The sequence below is a fragment of the Eleutherodactylus coqui genome, chromosome 2, assembly GCF_035609145.1.
Source record: "Eleutherodactylus coqui strain aEleCoq1 chromosome 2, aEleCoq1.hap1, whole genome shotgun sequence".
NCBI classification, from domain to species: Eukaryota; Metazoa; Chordata; class Amphibia; order Anura; family Eleutherodactylidae; genus Eleutherodactylus; species Eleutherodactylus coqui.
This window is the reverse complement of record NC_089838.1, coordinates 259,876,705-259,890,625: the sequence shown is the minus strand read 5'-3', so window position 1 is coordinate 259,890,625 and position 13,921 is coordinate 259,876,705. Positions and strand designations below refer to the sequence as shown.

General features: G+C 42.3%; 1 protein-coding gene across 2 annotated transcripts in view; it reads left to right on the top strand.

Annotated features, from left to right (window-relative positions):
* The window catches only part of ADAMTS17 (ADAM metallopeptidase with thrombospondin type 1 motif 17), a 197,411-nt gene that overhangs the window by 146,465 nt on the left and 37,025 nt on the right, over positions 1-13,921 (top strand). For both annotated transcript variants that reach the window (XM_066592863.1, XM_066592862.1), the window contains 2 exons: positions 1,491-1,571; positions 4,611-4,768. In XM_066592863.1, coding sequence (XP_066448960.1) covers positions 1,491-1,571; positions 4,611-4,768 — 239 coding nt within the window. The remainder of the gene's footprint in view (positions 1-1,490; positions 1,572-4,610; positions 4,769-13,921) is intronic.

Genomic DNA, 13,921 nt, shown 5'->3' with positions numbered 1-13,921 from the left:
AGACAAATTATTTCTTATTCTGTGGATAGGGAATAAATATCTTTAGTGGGAAAACCCCTTTAAGAGGGCAGATGGCAGGTCTCAGATTCATCTTAAGCCATAATCATGTCCAGGAAAACATTAAAGGGGTTGGTTTCATTTTTGATTTCACCAGGTTCCCCATATGTAAAAATAACAAATTGGCTAATATTTATCTCTCCCAGCTCCCCACTGTGTCTATTGCTGCTTTTGCGCATCTCCACTGTGACGTAATGTTTACAGGCTACAGCAGCCTTTGTACAGGACATCATAGGTTGCTGCAGCCAATCGCCAAGCTCGGGAATCAAGCACTGAGCTCTGTCATTGGTTGCAGCAGTCTGTGACATCCCATACACAGCCTGCTGCAACCTGTAAACAGGTCAGGGTGGAGATTGAAGCAATGGCACTGGAAACAGCGGGGAAGCGGGAGAGGTATCAGCTGATTTGCTATTTTTTACACATAGGGAACCTAGTGAGATCAAATTGAATAAGTTGGACTACCCCTTTAAGAATTAGTAAAGATCAATGATCTCTTTGTGATTATCTATCCTCCGTCAGATCCTGACACAAATTGTAATAGAACTGCTTAAAAATTGCCAGCATGGGCCAAAGCTTAGCAATATCCGAAGAATACATATTATCAAAACGATCATATACGGTATATTGACACAAGTCAGAACACCATTTGTGGCCTGTATGTCCTTTCCTCTGCAAAGTCTTTCTTTTTATACAATGCATGCCAACCTATACATATTCTTCTACCATCCTACTACACTGCTTTATCTATCATGCTTAAAGGTTATGTCCATCTTTGAACACAATTTTACATGCCATATATAGCTATAATGAAGATAGTTTTAATTGACTCTATTGTTATATTGTAATGCCTATCTATTGTGCAGCTTCTATTCTAATCGAGAGCTGCATTCATAATTCTACAGATTAATATTGGATACAATCAACAGGTTTACTGAAACACTCTATATCAGCCTTGCTGATCTCCTATGGTGCAGTGAGACAATAGTTTTGGCTAGAACAGCTTATTGTTGAGTGCCTGATGTACTACTTTATTTTCTTGACTGTAGATCATCAGAGTATGCACTATGTGAATACTGGTCCAGCAAATAATGGAAGATTTCAGCTCTGAAGCCTTTCAGAGTTTAGAATGCAGCTTTGGACTATAACACATGATGTCACTACCACTGCAAGATACATAATGTGATATACTTTCAAATGTACTAAAATTTATATAGATTGTACCCGTATGGGAACTGTAAAATTATGTCCAAAGGTGAGCGTACTTTTTGAGCAATTTATATTTTGTTCTGGCTATATAGATATTACCTCATATCACAGTATACAGTTATTCCTTCACATTTTAGGTGTTCCCGTGTCCATGTCAGTGTACCTGTTCCAGACATATGTGCTAACAGTACCCATTTCTTGTGCTCATAGTGCTCGTTTCTTTCCAGGTTATATTGAAGCAGCCATCATCCCTGCAGGAGCAAGGAGGATTCGCGTAGTAGAAGATAAGCCAGCGCATAGTTTTCTGGGTAAAACGTGTTGATTTTTGATTTTATCTGTGACAAGCACAGAATGACTTGTAATATCCTATATTGGCATCCTTATTTATAGTAAAGTCATAAATGCTAGAAGACATACAAATTATTCTGGTTCTATTTAGAGGGGTATTCCAGAGACTGGACATTTTTTCAGGTTTTCACCTATCTACTGGATGGGTGAAAACTGATAGATTGGTGAGGGTCTGACTGCTGGGATTCCAACCGATCCCTGGACCAGGGGTCCCGTTTTGCCCCTGCTCCTTGATGCAGCCCCCACAGTGAAAAGGAGATTGAATGGCTCGGTGGCTACACATGTGCAGTGCCGTTCCACTGATTTACAGTGGGACTACTGGAGATAACTGAGTACAAAGCACTCTATTTCTGTCATCCCCATTGAAATTAATGGAATGGCGGACGCAAATGTGCAGCCACCACTGAATACTATGATGCCATGGCGGGTGGGAGAAGCCAACTGGAAGTGAGGAGGAATAGGGAAATGGGAATCCCCATCTTCGGGATCAGTTGGATGGGTGAAAATGTGAAACTTCTCTAGAATACCCTTTTAAGCAGCATCAGTCTGAGAGAAGAGTCCTGGAAGTGTACAGCTACTGTACTGCTGATGTAATTCTTGGCTCCAGAATGTGGCATAGAATAGAGACTTTTCATCCATCATTCCGATTTGTGAAGGTCAGGCTGCAGATTTTCATGTCAAACACCCAGATCTTCCTGTCATGTGGAGAACGTCTTATACAGTATATTAAATGGCTGAAGCTAAGTAATACAAATGTATCTTGGAATGAAAATGGCTTCACAATAACACTCGGTAGTATTACGGTGTAGCATATGGGGTATGGAAAGAATGTTAGAATGACGTCATTGTGCAATTAATATAGTTGAATTTAGAGGACATCATTACATTATAAAAACATATCCTGTTGTAGAAACTGTTAGATATCCATTATATGTATTCTTTCTGAGTTTCTATAGCGAGGCCAGGTTCATATTTGCACCCCGGTCTTTGGCTCATTTCCTTTGTTCGGCTCTATCCTCAGAGCCAAACAATGGAAATACCGGGACTGCTGGATCCGGCGCATGTGCTCAGATCTTCCCAGACAAAGTAGAATGCCTTGCTGAGTTATTTTGTCCAGGATTTTGTGTTGGATCTGTGCTAGAGGCTCCTAGGAGCCTCCAACGTAGATGTGAATGTAGCCTAAGTCTATTAAGCTTAAAGGGGTTATCCTGGCAAAAAAAATATTTTTTGGAGACTTAGTCTTGCCGTGGAAAAACATAAAAGAAGGCTTATCTCCCCTCACCTGATCTCCTGCTTGTGCCAGTGCCTTGCTGCTCTCTACTTCTTGCTGCTATGATGACTGCTCTACAACAGGACATGTGATGACTGCAGTTAATCAGTCATTGGCTGCAGCAGTCATATGTCCCTGTGATCAGTGATGTCATCACTGGAGCAGGAAGTAGAGAACAGAGAGGGAGCGGGCACTGTCAGAATGGGAGCAATAGGGGAGTATGTCGTTTATTATGTTTTTCCACCACAGGGAGAAAGTTTACAGAAATGTTTTTGTCTGCATAACCCATTTAAAGTGAATGCCCACCTGTTCGCCCTTGAACACTATCTTTATTGTGGTTACGGCTATGCTTTTCGGAAAAAGAGCTCCAAATACTCTGTATAAACAAATGCTTAATGCATCCATCGTTATGGGGAGCTAAAATGGTTTTCCAATCTTATAAAATTATGGCATGCCATCACTTTATAATCAGGGGTCTGACCTCTGGGACCCTCATCGAATGTTAGAATGAAGGGGAAACGGCGCTGGCGTAGTGTTGTATATCCCATTCACTGTTTTCCCTTGAAATGCAGCATGGCCCATTCAAATGAATGGAGATGGTTGTACAGAAAAAACGAAGAAAAAAATGCTAAACCAGTTCTGTGTTCCTTTCATTCTCACAATGTGGAAACCCCTTTAACCCTTTCCAATCCACTGTCTGACGTCTGAAGACATTATGATTTAAGGCTGTATAGCTCCAATGTTGGAATACATCCATCGGGGTTCTCTTACTGTATATTTCCAGCCTCTCTGCTGTCGGAGCCTATCCAATGTGTCACCTCATGCAGTACTGGCTTTAGCCAGCAGTTAGCGCTGTTGTATAATGGCAGAAAAAGAGTAAGCCCCCTAGGAAAACCAGGATACAAATTGGATTGGAAAGGGCTAAGAGCTTACTGAATACTATATATACTCAATTATAAAACTGTATGCAGTAAGCTTCAAAGCTCCGACTGGTCGCAGCTGCATGCGGTCAGAATTGTATCATGTAACTCTGTCTATGCAGGTGATTTGGAGCTCTGTATCAGTTCTGACCACTATAAAGATATACTAAGAGATGAATGAGCAAAGAATGTTGGAAAGAAACACAACAAGTTGTTAGAAGGTGGACATTCACTCTAATACTTACTCAAATCTTAAATCAATATTGTAAAGGTTATCTTAGGTTTTTGATGGAGATACAAAAAATGTCTTCATCATAACATCACATCCCACGCTAAAATGTGTGCGGGCACCAGCAAGAGGCTTTTCATAGAGTCCGCTGTCTGTACAAGCCAAAGAAAATAGAATGTTTGCTAACGAACAAGTTAGGGATCTAGAAAGTAATTTGATGCTTGTAGCCATTTCAGCTCTTGGATGCTGAGCAGGAGCACATGGGCTATAGGTAGCAGAAAAGAAGAGAACTTGGCAGAGAAAGTGATGGAAAAACTGCAAAATGAGAAAAGAGAATGTGGGAATTTGAGAGACCGTTCTGAGGAGCAAAGAGCAGAAAGTGGGGATTATATTGTAACAGGCGCATGTGCAGAGAAGCCAGGACTGTGCAAGGGAGCCCGGAGCTTAATTGTCACTTTACACCATGGAAAATATTTCCTTCAGCCGCTAGATAAGTGGAATATACCCGGGTTTGATAGTTTATAGGGGAAGGTTCAGCAAGTGTATTATACCTTATGTACCTTGTGCTTAACTCTTTCAGCCTTGAAAGACTCTATTAAGAAGTCTATTAACAGTGATTGGAAAATTGAGCTACCGGGTGAGTTTCAAATCGCAGGGACCACCATCCGTTATGTACGACGCGGACTTTGGGAGAAGATGTCTGCCAAGGGACCCACAAAAACTCCTTTGCATCTGATGGTAATATATTAATAGTCAATAGAAGGTGCTAAACCAGACACTTGTTAAGGATTTTATGTCCAAATGTACCTATAATAACATGAATATACAGCTAGGTGCACTAGACATAATGTGAGATGTACCCAAGATACTTGGGCGCAAGTTGCATTAGGCAGCATATCCATATCACCTGTCCATGTGATGTCCAATATACACAGACTCTGCATGCTGATACTCATTGGCATATTCTATTACTCATCCGTGAAACGGCCAGGAATGGGTCAGAAGCGGTGTTGTGTCTCCTTAAGGAGAGCATGATGAGTAAGGAGGCTTATAAGGCCATGCTAGCCTCTCTGGGAAATTTATGCAAATAAGAAAAATGGAAAAATACCTCTACAGCGCCATCTATTGGATGGCAGCATTCCTTCAAATGAAAGTGACTTTATAACAAGTCTTATTGAGAAGACTTGTTATAATGTCACTTTGATTTAAAGGAATGCTGCCATCCAATAGATGGCGCTGTAGAGGTATTTTTCCATTTTTCTTATTTAGACAGGAATGGGGCATAGGTCTGTATGAAAAAAATGGCCATCTGTATAGCCTATGAGGCTGTATGCTGTCTGTGAAATACACATACAGCACACAGCCCAAAAATACAGCTGTGTTCCTCTGTGCTAAGTAGAAGACCAACTGTGAACTCCAATTGAAGCTCCCTCTCCACGTCCTGAGCCTCAGCTGCATATGTTATTACTCAGAGCTAGAAACAGCCCAATCTGCACATTTTCTTCAATCAGAAGATAGATCCCTTTCTACCTGTAATAAAAATCTGCCAGATACAGATATCCATGTTGTCCATATATGAGCTGGCCGGTTGTATAAAAAAACAGGTGGATAACTGAAAAAACAGCTTATATAATGCAGGGAAACATTCTGCATAACAGATATGAGTTATGATAAGGAAATAATAGATGAATGAATACAGAAAAAGAGTAAAAAAGGAGGGAAGGAATAAAGCATAACATTTTGTTTAAAATCATGTAAAAAACTTCATTTATATATATTTTTAATCAGAATATAGTGGAGCCACAATGTAGATAGACAGTAAATATAAAATCCAGCACCTTTGTAATATTTGATTGTGCTAAAACAAATATTTTTCAGCCTGGAAGCTATCAATAAGCTGCTGTTGAGGGATCTGATTTAGTGTTGTGTGAGGACAGTACAGCAAGGTGTGTGCACTTTATGGCAGCTACAGTGAATGTTCGTTAAAGAGTAACTGCCCTGTATTTGTTTTAAATGTACAGAATAGGTGATTCTAAGCATTTTTGCAATAAGTTTTATCAGCCCATTACATTTTTCGTACAAAACCCCTATGCACATAGATGAAGACTATGCTGAACAATCGGTATTCACTTCACCTATCTGCATAGCAGAACAGGCAATTCCAGCTGTGCCTGCACTGTTCTCTCTAGTGCAGGCACAGCTGTTCCATATAACCGTTCATGAATAAATGTCTGCTTTATATTTTGGCTATGTGCATCGGGTGTACAATACTGTATGTCACAACCTGATACACTGAGACCTTCACAGTGCATCAGGTTCGACAGGGAACAGATATACAGTGAAGGGGAGAAGCTGTCTGTAGCACAGAACAGCTGCTTCTTACACAGTGCTGGGTGATGGCAGCAAGAGAGGAGACGGGCTAGTAAAAACAGCACCTTGGTGACGGCTTCTCAAACGGCTACTACAAAAAATTTGCCCCAACACTAGCCCCCCATCTGGCATCTGTGTTCAATGGAGCAATGAGGAGCGGTTCCTTCCCACCTGAAATGTTGGAAGCTCTGATCGTCACCATACCTAAACCCGGGAAGGACAACACATCCCCGGCGAACTTTCGCCCCATTTCCCTCCTGAACACAGATGTTAAAATATACGCAAAACTTCTCAGCATAAGACTTCTCTCGATCCTCCCCCTTCTGGTGGCAACAGACCAGGTTGGATTCGTCCCCCAAAGACAGGCCCCCGATGGTACCCGGCGATTCCTAAATCTTGTCAGGGTGGCAGAAAGGAACAGAACCCCAGCCCTGCTCTTGGCGCTAGACGCTGAGAAAGCGTTCGATCGCATACATTGGGGATTCCTGGAAGCCACCCTGGGAAGGTTCAGTTTTTCGGGACCCATCAAGTCTGCCATCTTGTCTCTGTACCCGGCACCGTCCGCAAGGGTCCTCTCTTCAGGATGCCTCTCCTCACCGTTTGCTATTTCCAACGGCACTAGGCAAGGCTGTCCCTTGTCGCCCCTAATATTCGCCCTGATCATGGAACCATTAGCAGAAACTGTCAGAGCTAACCAAAATATCCAGGGTATCAAAGTAGCCTCACAGGAGCACAAAATTGGATTATACGCGAACGACGTTATCCTTGCCATCACAAATCCTGTAGCCTCCCTGAGACAAGCCCAAACTGCTCTAACCAAATTTGGCAAGGTCTCATACTATAAGATCAACGACACCAAATCTCAAATGTTAAACCTAGGTTTGGACGCTAAGACTAGGCAGTCTATCTCAGAATCCCTTCCCTTTTCCTGGTGTAAGGGCTCCCTGCCATATTTAGGTATCAATATAACATACCCTGGCACCTTAACCTTCTCCCAAAATTACACACCACTCCTACATCGCATCCCGAGCATTTTAAGTAAATTTCGCAAACCCTTCATCTCATGGGCTGGCAGAATAGCTGCGGCTAAAATGATGATTCTCCCGCGTATATTATACGTTTTCAGAACGGTTACTATCCCGATCCCCACTCACTTCCTATCAAAACTTCAAGCTCTCATCAACCAATTTATCTGGGGAGGAGCACACGCCAGAATTAAATTCTCGACTCTGGCAAAACCATATGAGCTAGGAGGTATGCAAGCCCCTGACATTAAGAGATACTTCGCCGCAGCTACACTGGATCAAATTAAACATTGGTGGATCCCTGCATCCCCCAAGAAATGGGTGAACATAGAAGCAGCAACTCTGGGAGCCCCCCTAATCTCCCTTCTAGGAGCTACCCCCTCCCGCCCCATACCCTACCAAGCATTCAAGCGTCAGTCCACATATGGAATCAATTAGTTTCCTCAACCCCTGAAAAGGTGCCGTCCTCACTCCTCCCACTGAGATTTCTATCTTCTACCCTCCCGGATTTTGAATACGGGACCTGGGAGAAATTCGGAGTTAAAAAGATTGGAGACCTTTACAAGGAGGGGTCCATTATGGATTTCCCCACAATAGGTAGGATACATAAACTCCCCAATAAACTAGGTTTTTCGCACCTAAGACTAAGGTACGCATTACAATCCATAGATGTTCACAAGCCCATATTCCCCAAAGCGGCCTTCACATTCTTTTCAGTATCAACAGAGGTCTCGGGAGGTATATCCACCTTTTATGAATCGTCATTCTCCCTGATCGCCCAAACTAAATCAACCCACATGACTCTATGGGAGCTTGACTTCAAACAAACCTTTAGTCTGGAGGAGTGGAGCCGGGCGCTTTCATGGACCAAAAAGATCTCACATGGCATCTCTCACTGGGAATCCTCCCAGAAGATATTTCTCCGCTGGTATCTCACCCCGGCAAGAATAGCCAGAATGAACCCTTCAACCTCGGAGGCTTACTGGAGAGAGTGCGGTGCAAAAGGCACATACTTTCACATGTGGTGGCTATGCCCCACCATTCGGTCTTTTTGGAACCTAGTATTTAATTTAATACACTCCGTTACAAACCAGCACGTCCCCCCGGACCCTATCCTGGCTCTATGCTTCTTAAAAACAGATAAATTATCCCCTTTCTATTCAGCCATCACCTCACACATTATCCTAGTGGCACGCCTAGCAATAGCTAAACATTGGAAATCAAAAGAAGCTCCCTCCATATCAGAGGTTAGAAATTCGGTGGAACTCACCTTCCACCTAGAGGAAGCCTACTCGCGTAGATTTGTCTCCCAACACCCCCGTACATCCTTTTGGGCAACTTGGCTAGACTACACAACCAAGAACCCCTCATAGAGAGGATGGGAATCAAGCAATAAATGAAAAGGAGGACCTATGCTAAACACAGCTCTCAAACCCCGAACTCACTCTAGAACTGGTTAATAGAACCCTAAAACAATCACCCCCTTAAACATGGAAATGAACCTCCGTTGTTGTGTTGTGTTTTTTTTTGCTATGTTTTTATAACATATGTTCTTGTTTATGTTCATGTTTGAATCTCAATTCTGCTATGATTATTTCTCACCTATTAGGGTGCCTCTTTAAAACTGTAAAATGTTGTTTATTTTGAAAAAAAATGTCAATAAAAATTCAATTATTAAAAAAAAACAGCACCTTGGGACAGAGCAGCGGGTCACAGGAGGACCAAGTATATCTGATCAATAAAATATAAAGCAGACTTTGTTAATAAATGTTATATAGAAACAGCTGTGCCTGCGCTAGGGAATATAGTGCAGGCACAGCTGGAGCTCCCTGTTCTTCCATGCTGTTAAATGAAGAAAGATTTCTCACCTTTGTCTTCCCTCATCTGCATAGCTGAATAGGGTTTTGTAGGAAAATGTATGGAATCAGCTAATAACATATTACAAAAATTCTAGAAATTGCCAATTCTGTACATTTTTAAAGAAAACATTTAAAGTGCAGTTACTCTTTAACCCCTTCCCGCTCCTGGACGTACCTGGTACGTCATGGCAGCCTGGTACTTCCCGCAACATGACGTACCTGGTACGTCCTGGAGATAGCACGGGATCACATGTGATCCCGCGCTATCCCGCAGCGGGAGCCGGCTGTCAGTCACAGCCGGCGTCCCGCTCCAACAGCGGGGGGGCATCGGAGATGCGCCCGCCGCTGTTAACCCCTTCCCTGCCGCGATCTAAGTAGATCGCGGCAGGGAAAGAGTTCACAGAGGGATCGCGATCCCTGTGTGTCTCCGGCCGGAACTCGCGATGTTATCGCGAGAGCCCGGCCTGTCACCATGGCAACAGGACGCCAGACACTGGCGTCCTGTATTGCCTGTGCCTATTATCGCTGTACAAGCGATAAGGCATGGCAGAGCAGTAGCTCTGCCATGCCTTATGACAGCGATCATAGGCACAGTGATGTAAGTCCCTCAGAGGGACTCAAATAGTATTAAAAAAAAGAAAAGAAAAGTGTAAAAAAAATAAAAATGTAAAAAAAAAATGTAAAAAACCCCTTTTTTATGCTTTTTCTAATATTAGCATAAAAAAAGGGAAAAAAAACTAAAACCCCACATATTGGGTATTGACGCGTCCGTAACGACGTGTACAAAAAGTTGAACACGCTTTTTATTTTGTACGACAAAAAGCGTAAAAAAAAACGCTATAAAACAGAGGCAAAATGCTAATATTTAGCATTTTGCCTCACAAAAAATGCAATAAAAGTGATCAAAAAAGCCGTACATTTCCCAAAATGGTACCAATAAAAACTACAGCTCGTCTCGCAAAAAATAAGCCCTCATAGAGCTCCGTACATAGAAAAATAAAAAAGTTACAGGACTTTGAATGCAGCTATAGAGAAAAAAAAAAGATTTCCAAAAAAAGGGGGTTTTATTGCAAAAAAGTGTAAAAACCTAAAAAAAATATAACAATTTTGGTATCGTTGTTACCGTACCGACCCGCAGAAAAATTTTAGTGTGTCATTTATGCTGCATGATTAACGCTGTAAAAAAAAAAAAATCTATGGCAGAATTGATGCGTTTTCTCTCCCTGTTATCATTAAAAAAAAAAAAAAAAAATTTACGATATTGTCTATATACCCAAAAGTGGCACCGATAAAAACTACAGATCGCCACGCAAAAAACAAGCCCTTACACGGCCGCGTCCACGGAAAAATAAAAAAGTTATGGCTTTTGAAAAATGGAGATGGAAAAATACCAAAAAATCGCTTGGTCCTCAACGCCAAAATAGGCCATGTCATTAAGGGGTTAAAGGAGTTATCTAACTTTTTAGTAAAATAAAATAAAAAAAGGTGCCAAATAGTATCAGATTTTAAAAAAGAAATGGTACTCGCCACTCCAATTCTGCACCGATCCATCAAAGAAGCTCTGACGGTCTCTCTGGTCTTTGTTTACAAGCTGCTGGCACATGACTACAGAAACGTGTCAATTGCTTCAATAGTACTACCAACATCATGGCTCCCATTGCGGAGAGGTGATGACAAGAGTATGGCATGTGACCACTGAGGCCACTAATTTGCTGCAAGCACTTTTAAACAAAGTTCATAGAGACCACCAGAGCTTCTGCAGTGGATCACCAGGGAAAGAGATGAGGATCATTTTTTTGTTATTTTATACCATTTGGTGGTGTTTTTATTTGTTTTTCTTTTTTTAAGTCCGATAACCTTTTTAATGGCCAGAGAAATGCCATAGACTGTTACAGTTTTCAGGAGGTTGCCTCCTCTTTCCAAGAGACCAAAGGTAGAGAACCTTATCTCTATGCCTTTTCTAGATACGTGTTAATTAGAGATGAGCGAGTATACTCGCTAAGGCACATTACTCAAGCGAGTAGTGCCTTAGCCGAGTATCTCCCCGCTCGTCTCTAAAGATTGGGGGGGCCGGCGCGGGTGACAGGTGAGTTGCGGCGGGGAGCGGGGGGGGGGGGGGGGGGGGAGAGGGAGAGAGAGATCTCCCCTCCGTTCCTCCCTGCTCTCCCCCGCCCCCCGCCGGCCCCCCGAATCTTTAGAGACGAGCAGGGAGATACTCGGCTAAGGCACTACTCGCTCGAGTAATGTGCCTTAGCGAGTATACTCGCTCATCTCTAGTGTTAATCCAATAGAGTGCTCATTAAATTCCCCTTATCCACAGCCAATACAATGAAGCTGACGCGTGACCTGTAAAAAAAAAACAGCAAGTGTCAGCCTATTGTGTGTGTGCTCTTCTAGCCAGTGTGAAAACTGCAATATTTCAAGATTTTTTTTAAATATATCTCTAGTCACATCAAAAGTAAATAAATAACCACAGCAAATGACATCATAAATAAAAACTTGATTTAAATGAATGTGTATGATCTGATGATACATTTCCCTTAAATGTGGCCAACCCTTATAACATGCATGCACAGATATACACCTCACAATTTAGGGGACCCATAAATAGATGCTTTCATTCCAGTTTCAATTAGCAGTAGATGGCTAATAACCATTACTAAAGATGTCATGTTTCCTGTCCTCTTCAACCTGGACTAAGCAAAGTATTGTTGCAGTGCAATCACATTTCAATACTGAACAGACAGAGAAGAATCCTGCAGGAATATAGCACTTCTGAAGTGTCCTGCGATAAACATCAAAGGGGACTATAGCAGGGAGAACGTCTCTGGTGCTGTGTTTTGCTGGGCATCTATCCCAGGATAGACAAAGCTGTCTGCTGCTTTTAACCAGCGCATCAGAAAATGATTTCCATGGACAAGCAGACTCTCAGGGAGGGAGTTGACACCCAACAGCACCTCGCATAGGAAATGGGCGGCCCGAAAAACATAATCAAAGAGAGGACTGAAAGGGGAGGCCGTGAATAGAAGGCTGTTAGTTAAACAATGTAGAAGAAGACGCAGCACTTTGCTAAGAGCCTGCAGCTTTTGTTATCAGCATCAGAAAACAATTACAGAACTACATCAGGACAAAGCGTGATCCAAAAGTGCCTGTTTGGGAGTTACAGGGACAATAGACATCCAGCACTGTGAATAGATTTCAGAGATTTGTTTGTCTGCAGTAACAATAGCGAGTTCTAAACACGTTCTTCAGTTTCCACAATACGCCATTTCCCAACATTATTTATATAACTTCCTGTATACATTTTAAAAAAGGCTATAAAATGTACCCCAGAAAATGTCATATCGCATAAATCAGCTTTTGTTATGTTAAGTATATTGTTTCACAACTATTGGCTGGGTTTTTTTCCATGTTACTATCACATTGACCACGGAGTCTCACAATAGTCTGACACTTCCTGTTCTTCAGAGGTCTCCGCAGTCATCTGATTATCATCACAGGCAGGATTAGGGAGCGCTCCATGCTGTGGGATATCATTTGGGAATTACGTCACTGATGCCAAAAACAGCAGTGTAATGGAATCCCCGAGCGGACACAAACGGAACCATTCGCTATCATTTGTGAAATGGACACCAAGTTGGTGTCTGACAGTGTCTGTTATATTTGGCAAATGGAAAGATGGAACAATGCCTCTGCAGCGCCACCTATTGGAAGGCAGCATTTCTGCATTCAATGTCAGACTTTTTAACAAGCCTTGTAACAATGACTGGGAATATAAGCCACAGACAGAGTCTTCTCCAGAAAGAACAGCTAAACCAAGCTGTTTCGGGTATTTGCCCCTCATCAGTGTGCAATAGGTTTGCTGGCTTGATTAGGTGACAGACCTTTGATGTGGGTGTGGTGGCTTCTTAGGGAAGAGCACCTAGTGAGGAGACTTATAAGGCCATTCATGCTCCTCTGGGAAATTTATGCAAGTGGGAAGATGAAATAATGCCTCTGCAGCGCCACCTATTCGAAGGCAGCATTCCTGAAAGTTTATGTCAGACTTTTAGCGGTGACTGGGAATATAATATCAAATGCCTCCCACATAGCCAAGTCAGCAAACCTACTGCACACTCATGAGAGGCAAATACTCCAAAACGGCCATCTGCGTATGGTTTATCATTTCCCTCTGAAGAAGATTCTGGCTTTGGCTTGGGGTATATGATCATAGAATCATAGAATGGTAGAGTTGGAAGGGACCTCCAGGGTCATCAGGTCCAACCCCCTGCTCAGTGCAGGATCACTACATCATCCCAGACAGATATTTGTCCAGCCTTTGTTTGAACACTTCCATTGAAGGAGAACTCACCACCTCCTGTGGTAACCTGTTTCACTCATTGATCATCCTCACTGTCAGAAAGTTTTTTTCTAATATTTAATTTGCGTCCCCTCCCTTTCTGTTTCATCCTATTGCTTCTAGTCTTTCCTTGTACAAATGAGAATAGGGCTGATCCCTCTGCACTGTGACAGCCCTTCAGATATTTGTAGACAGCTATTAAGTCTCCTCTCAGCCTTCTTTTTTGCAAGCAAAACATTCCCAGATCCTTTAATCGTTCTTCATTGGACATGATTTGCAGATCATTCACCATCTTGGT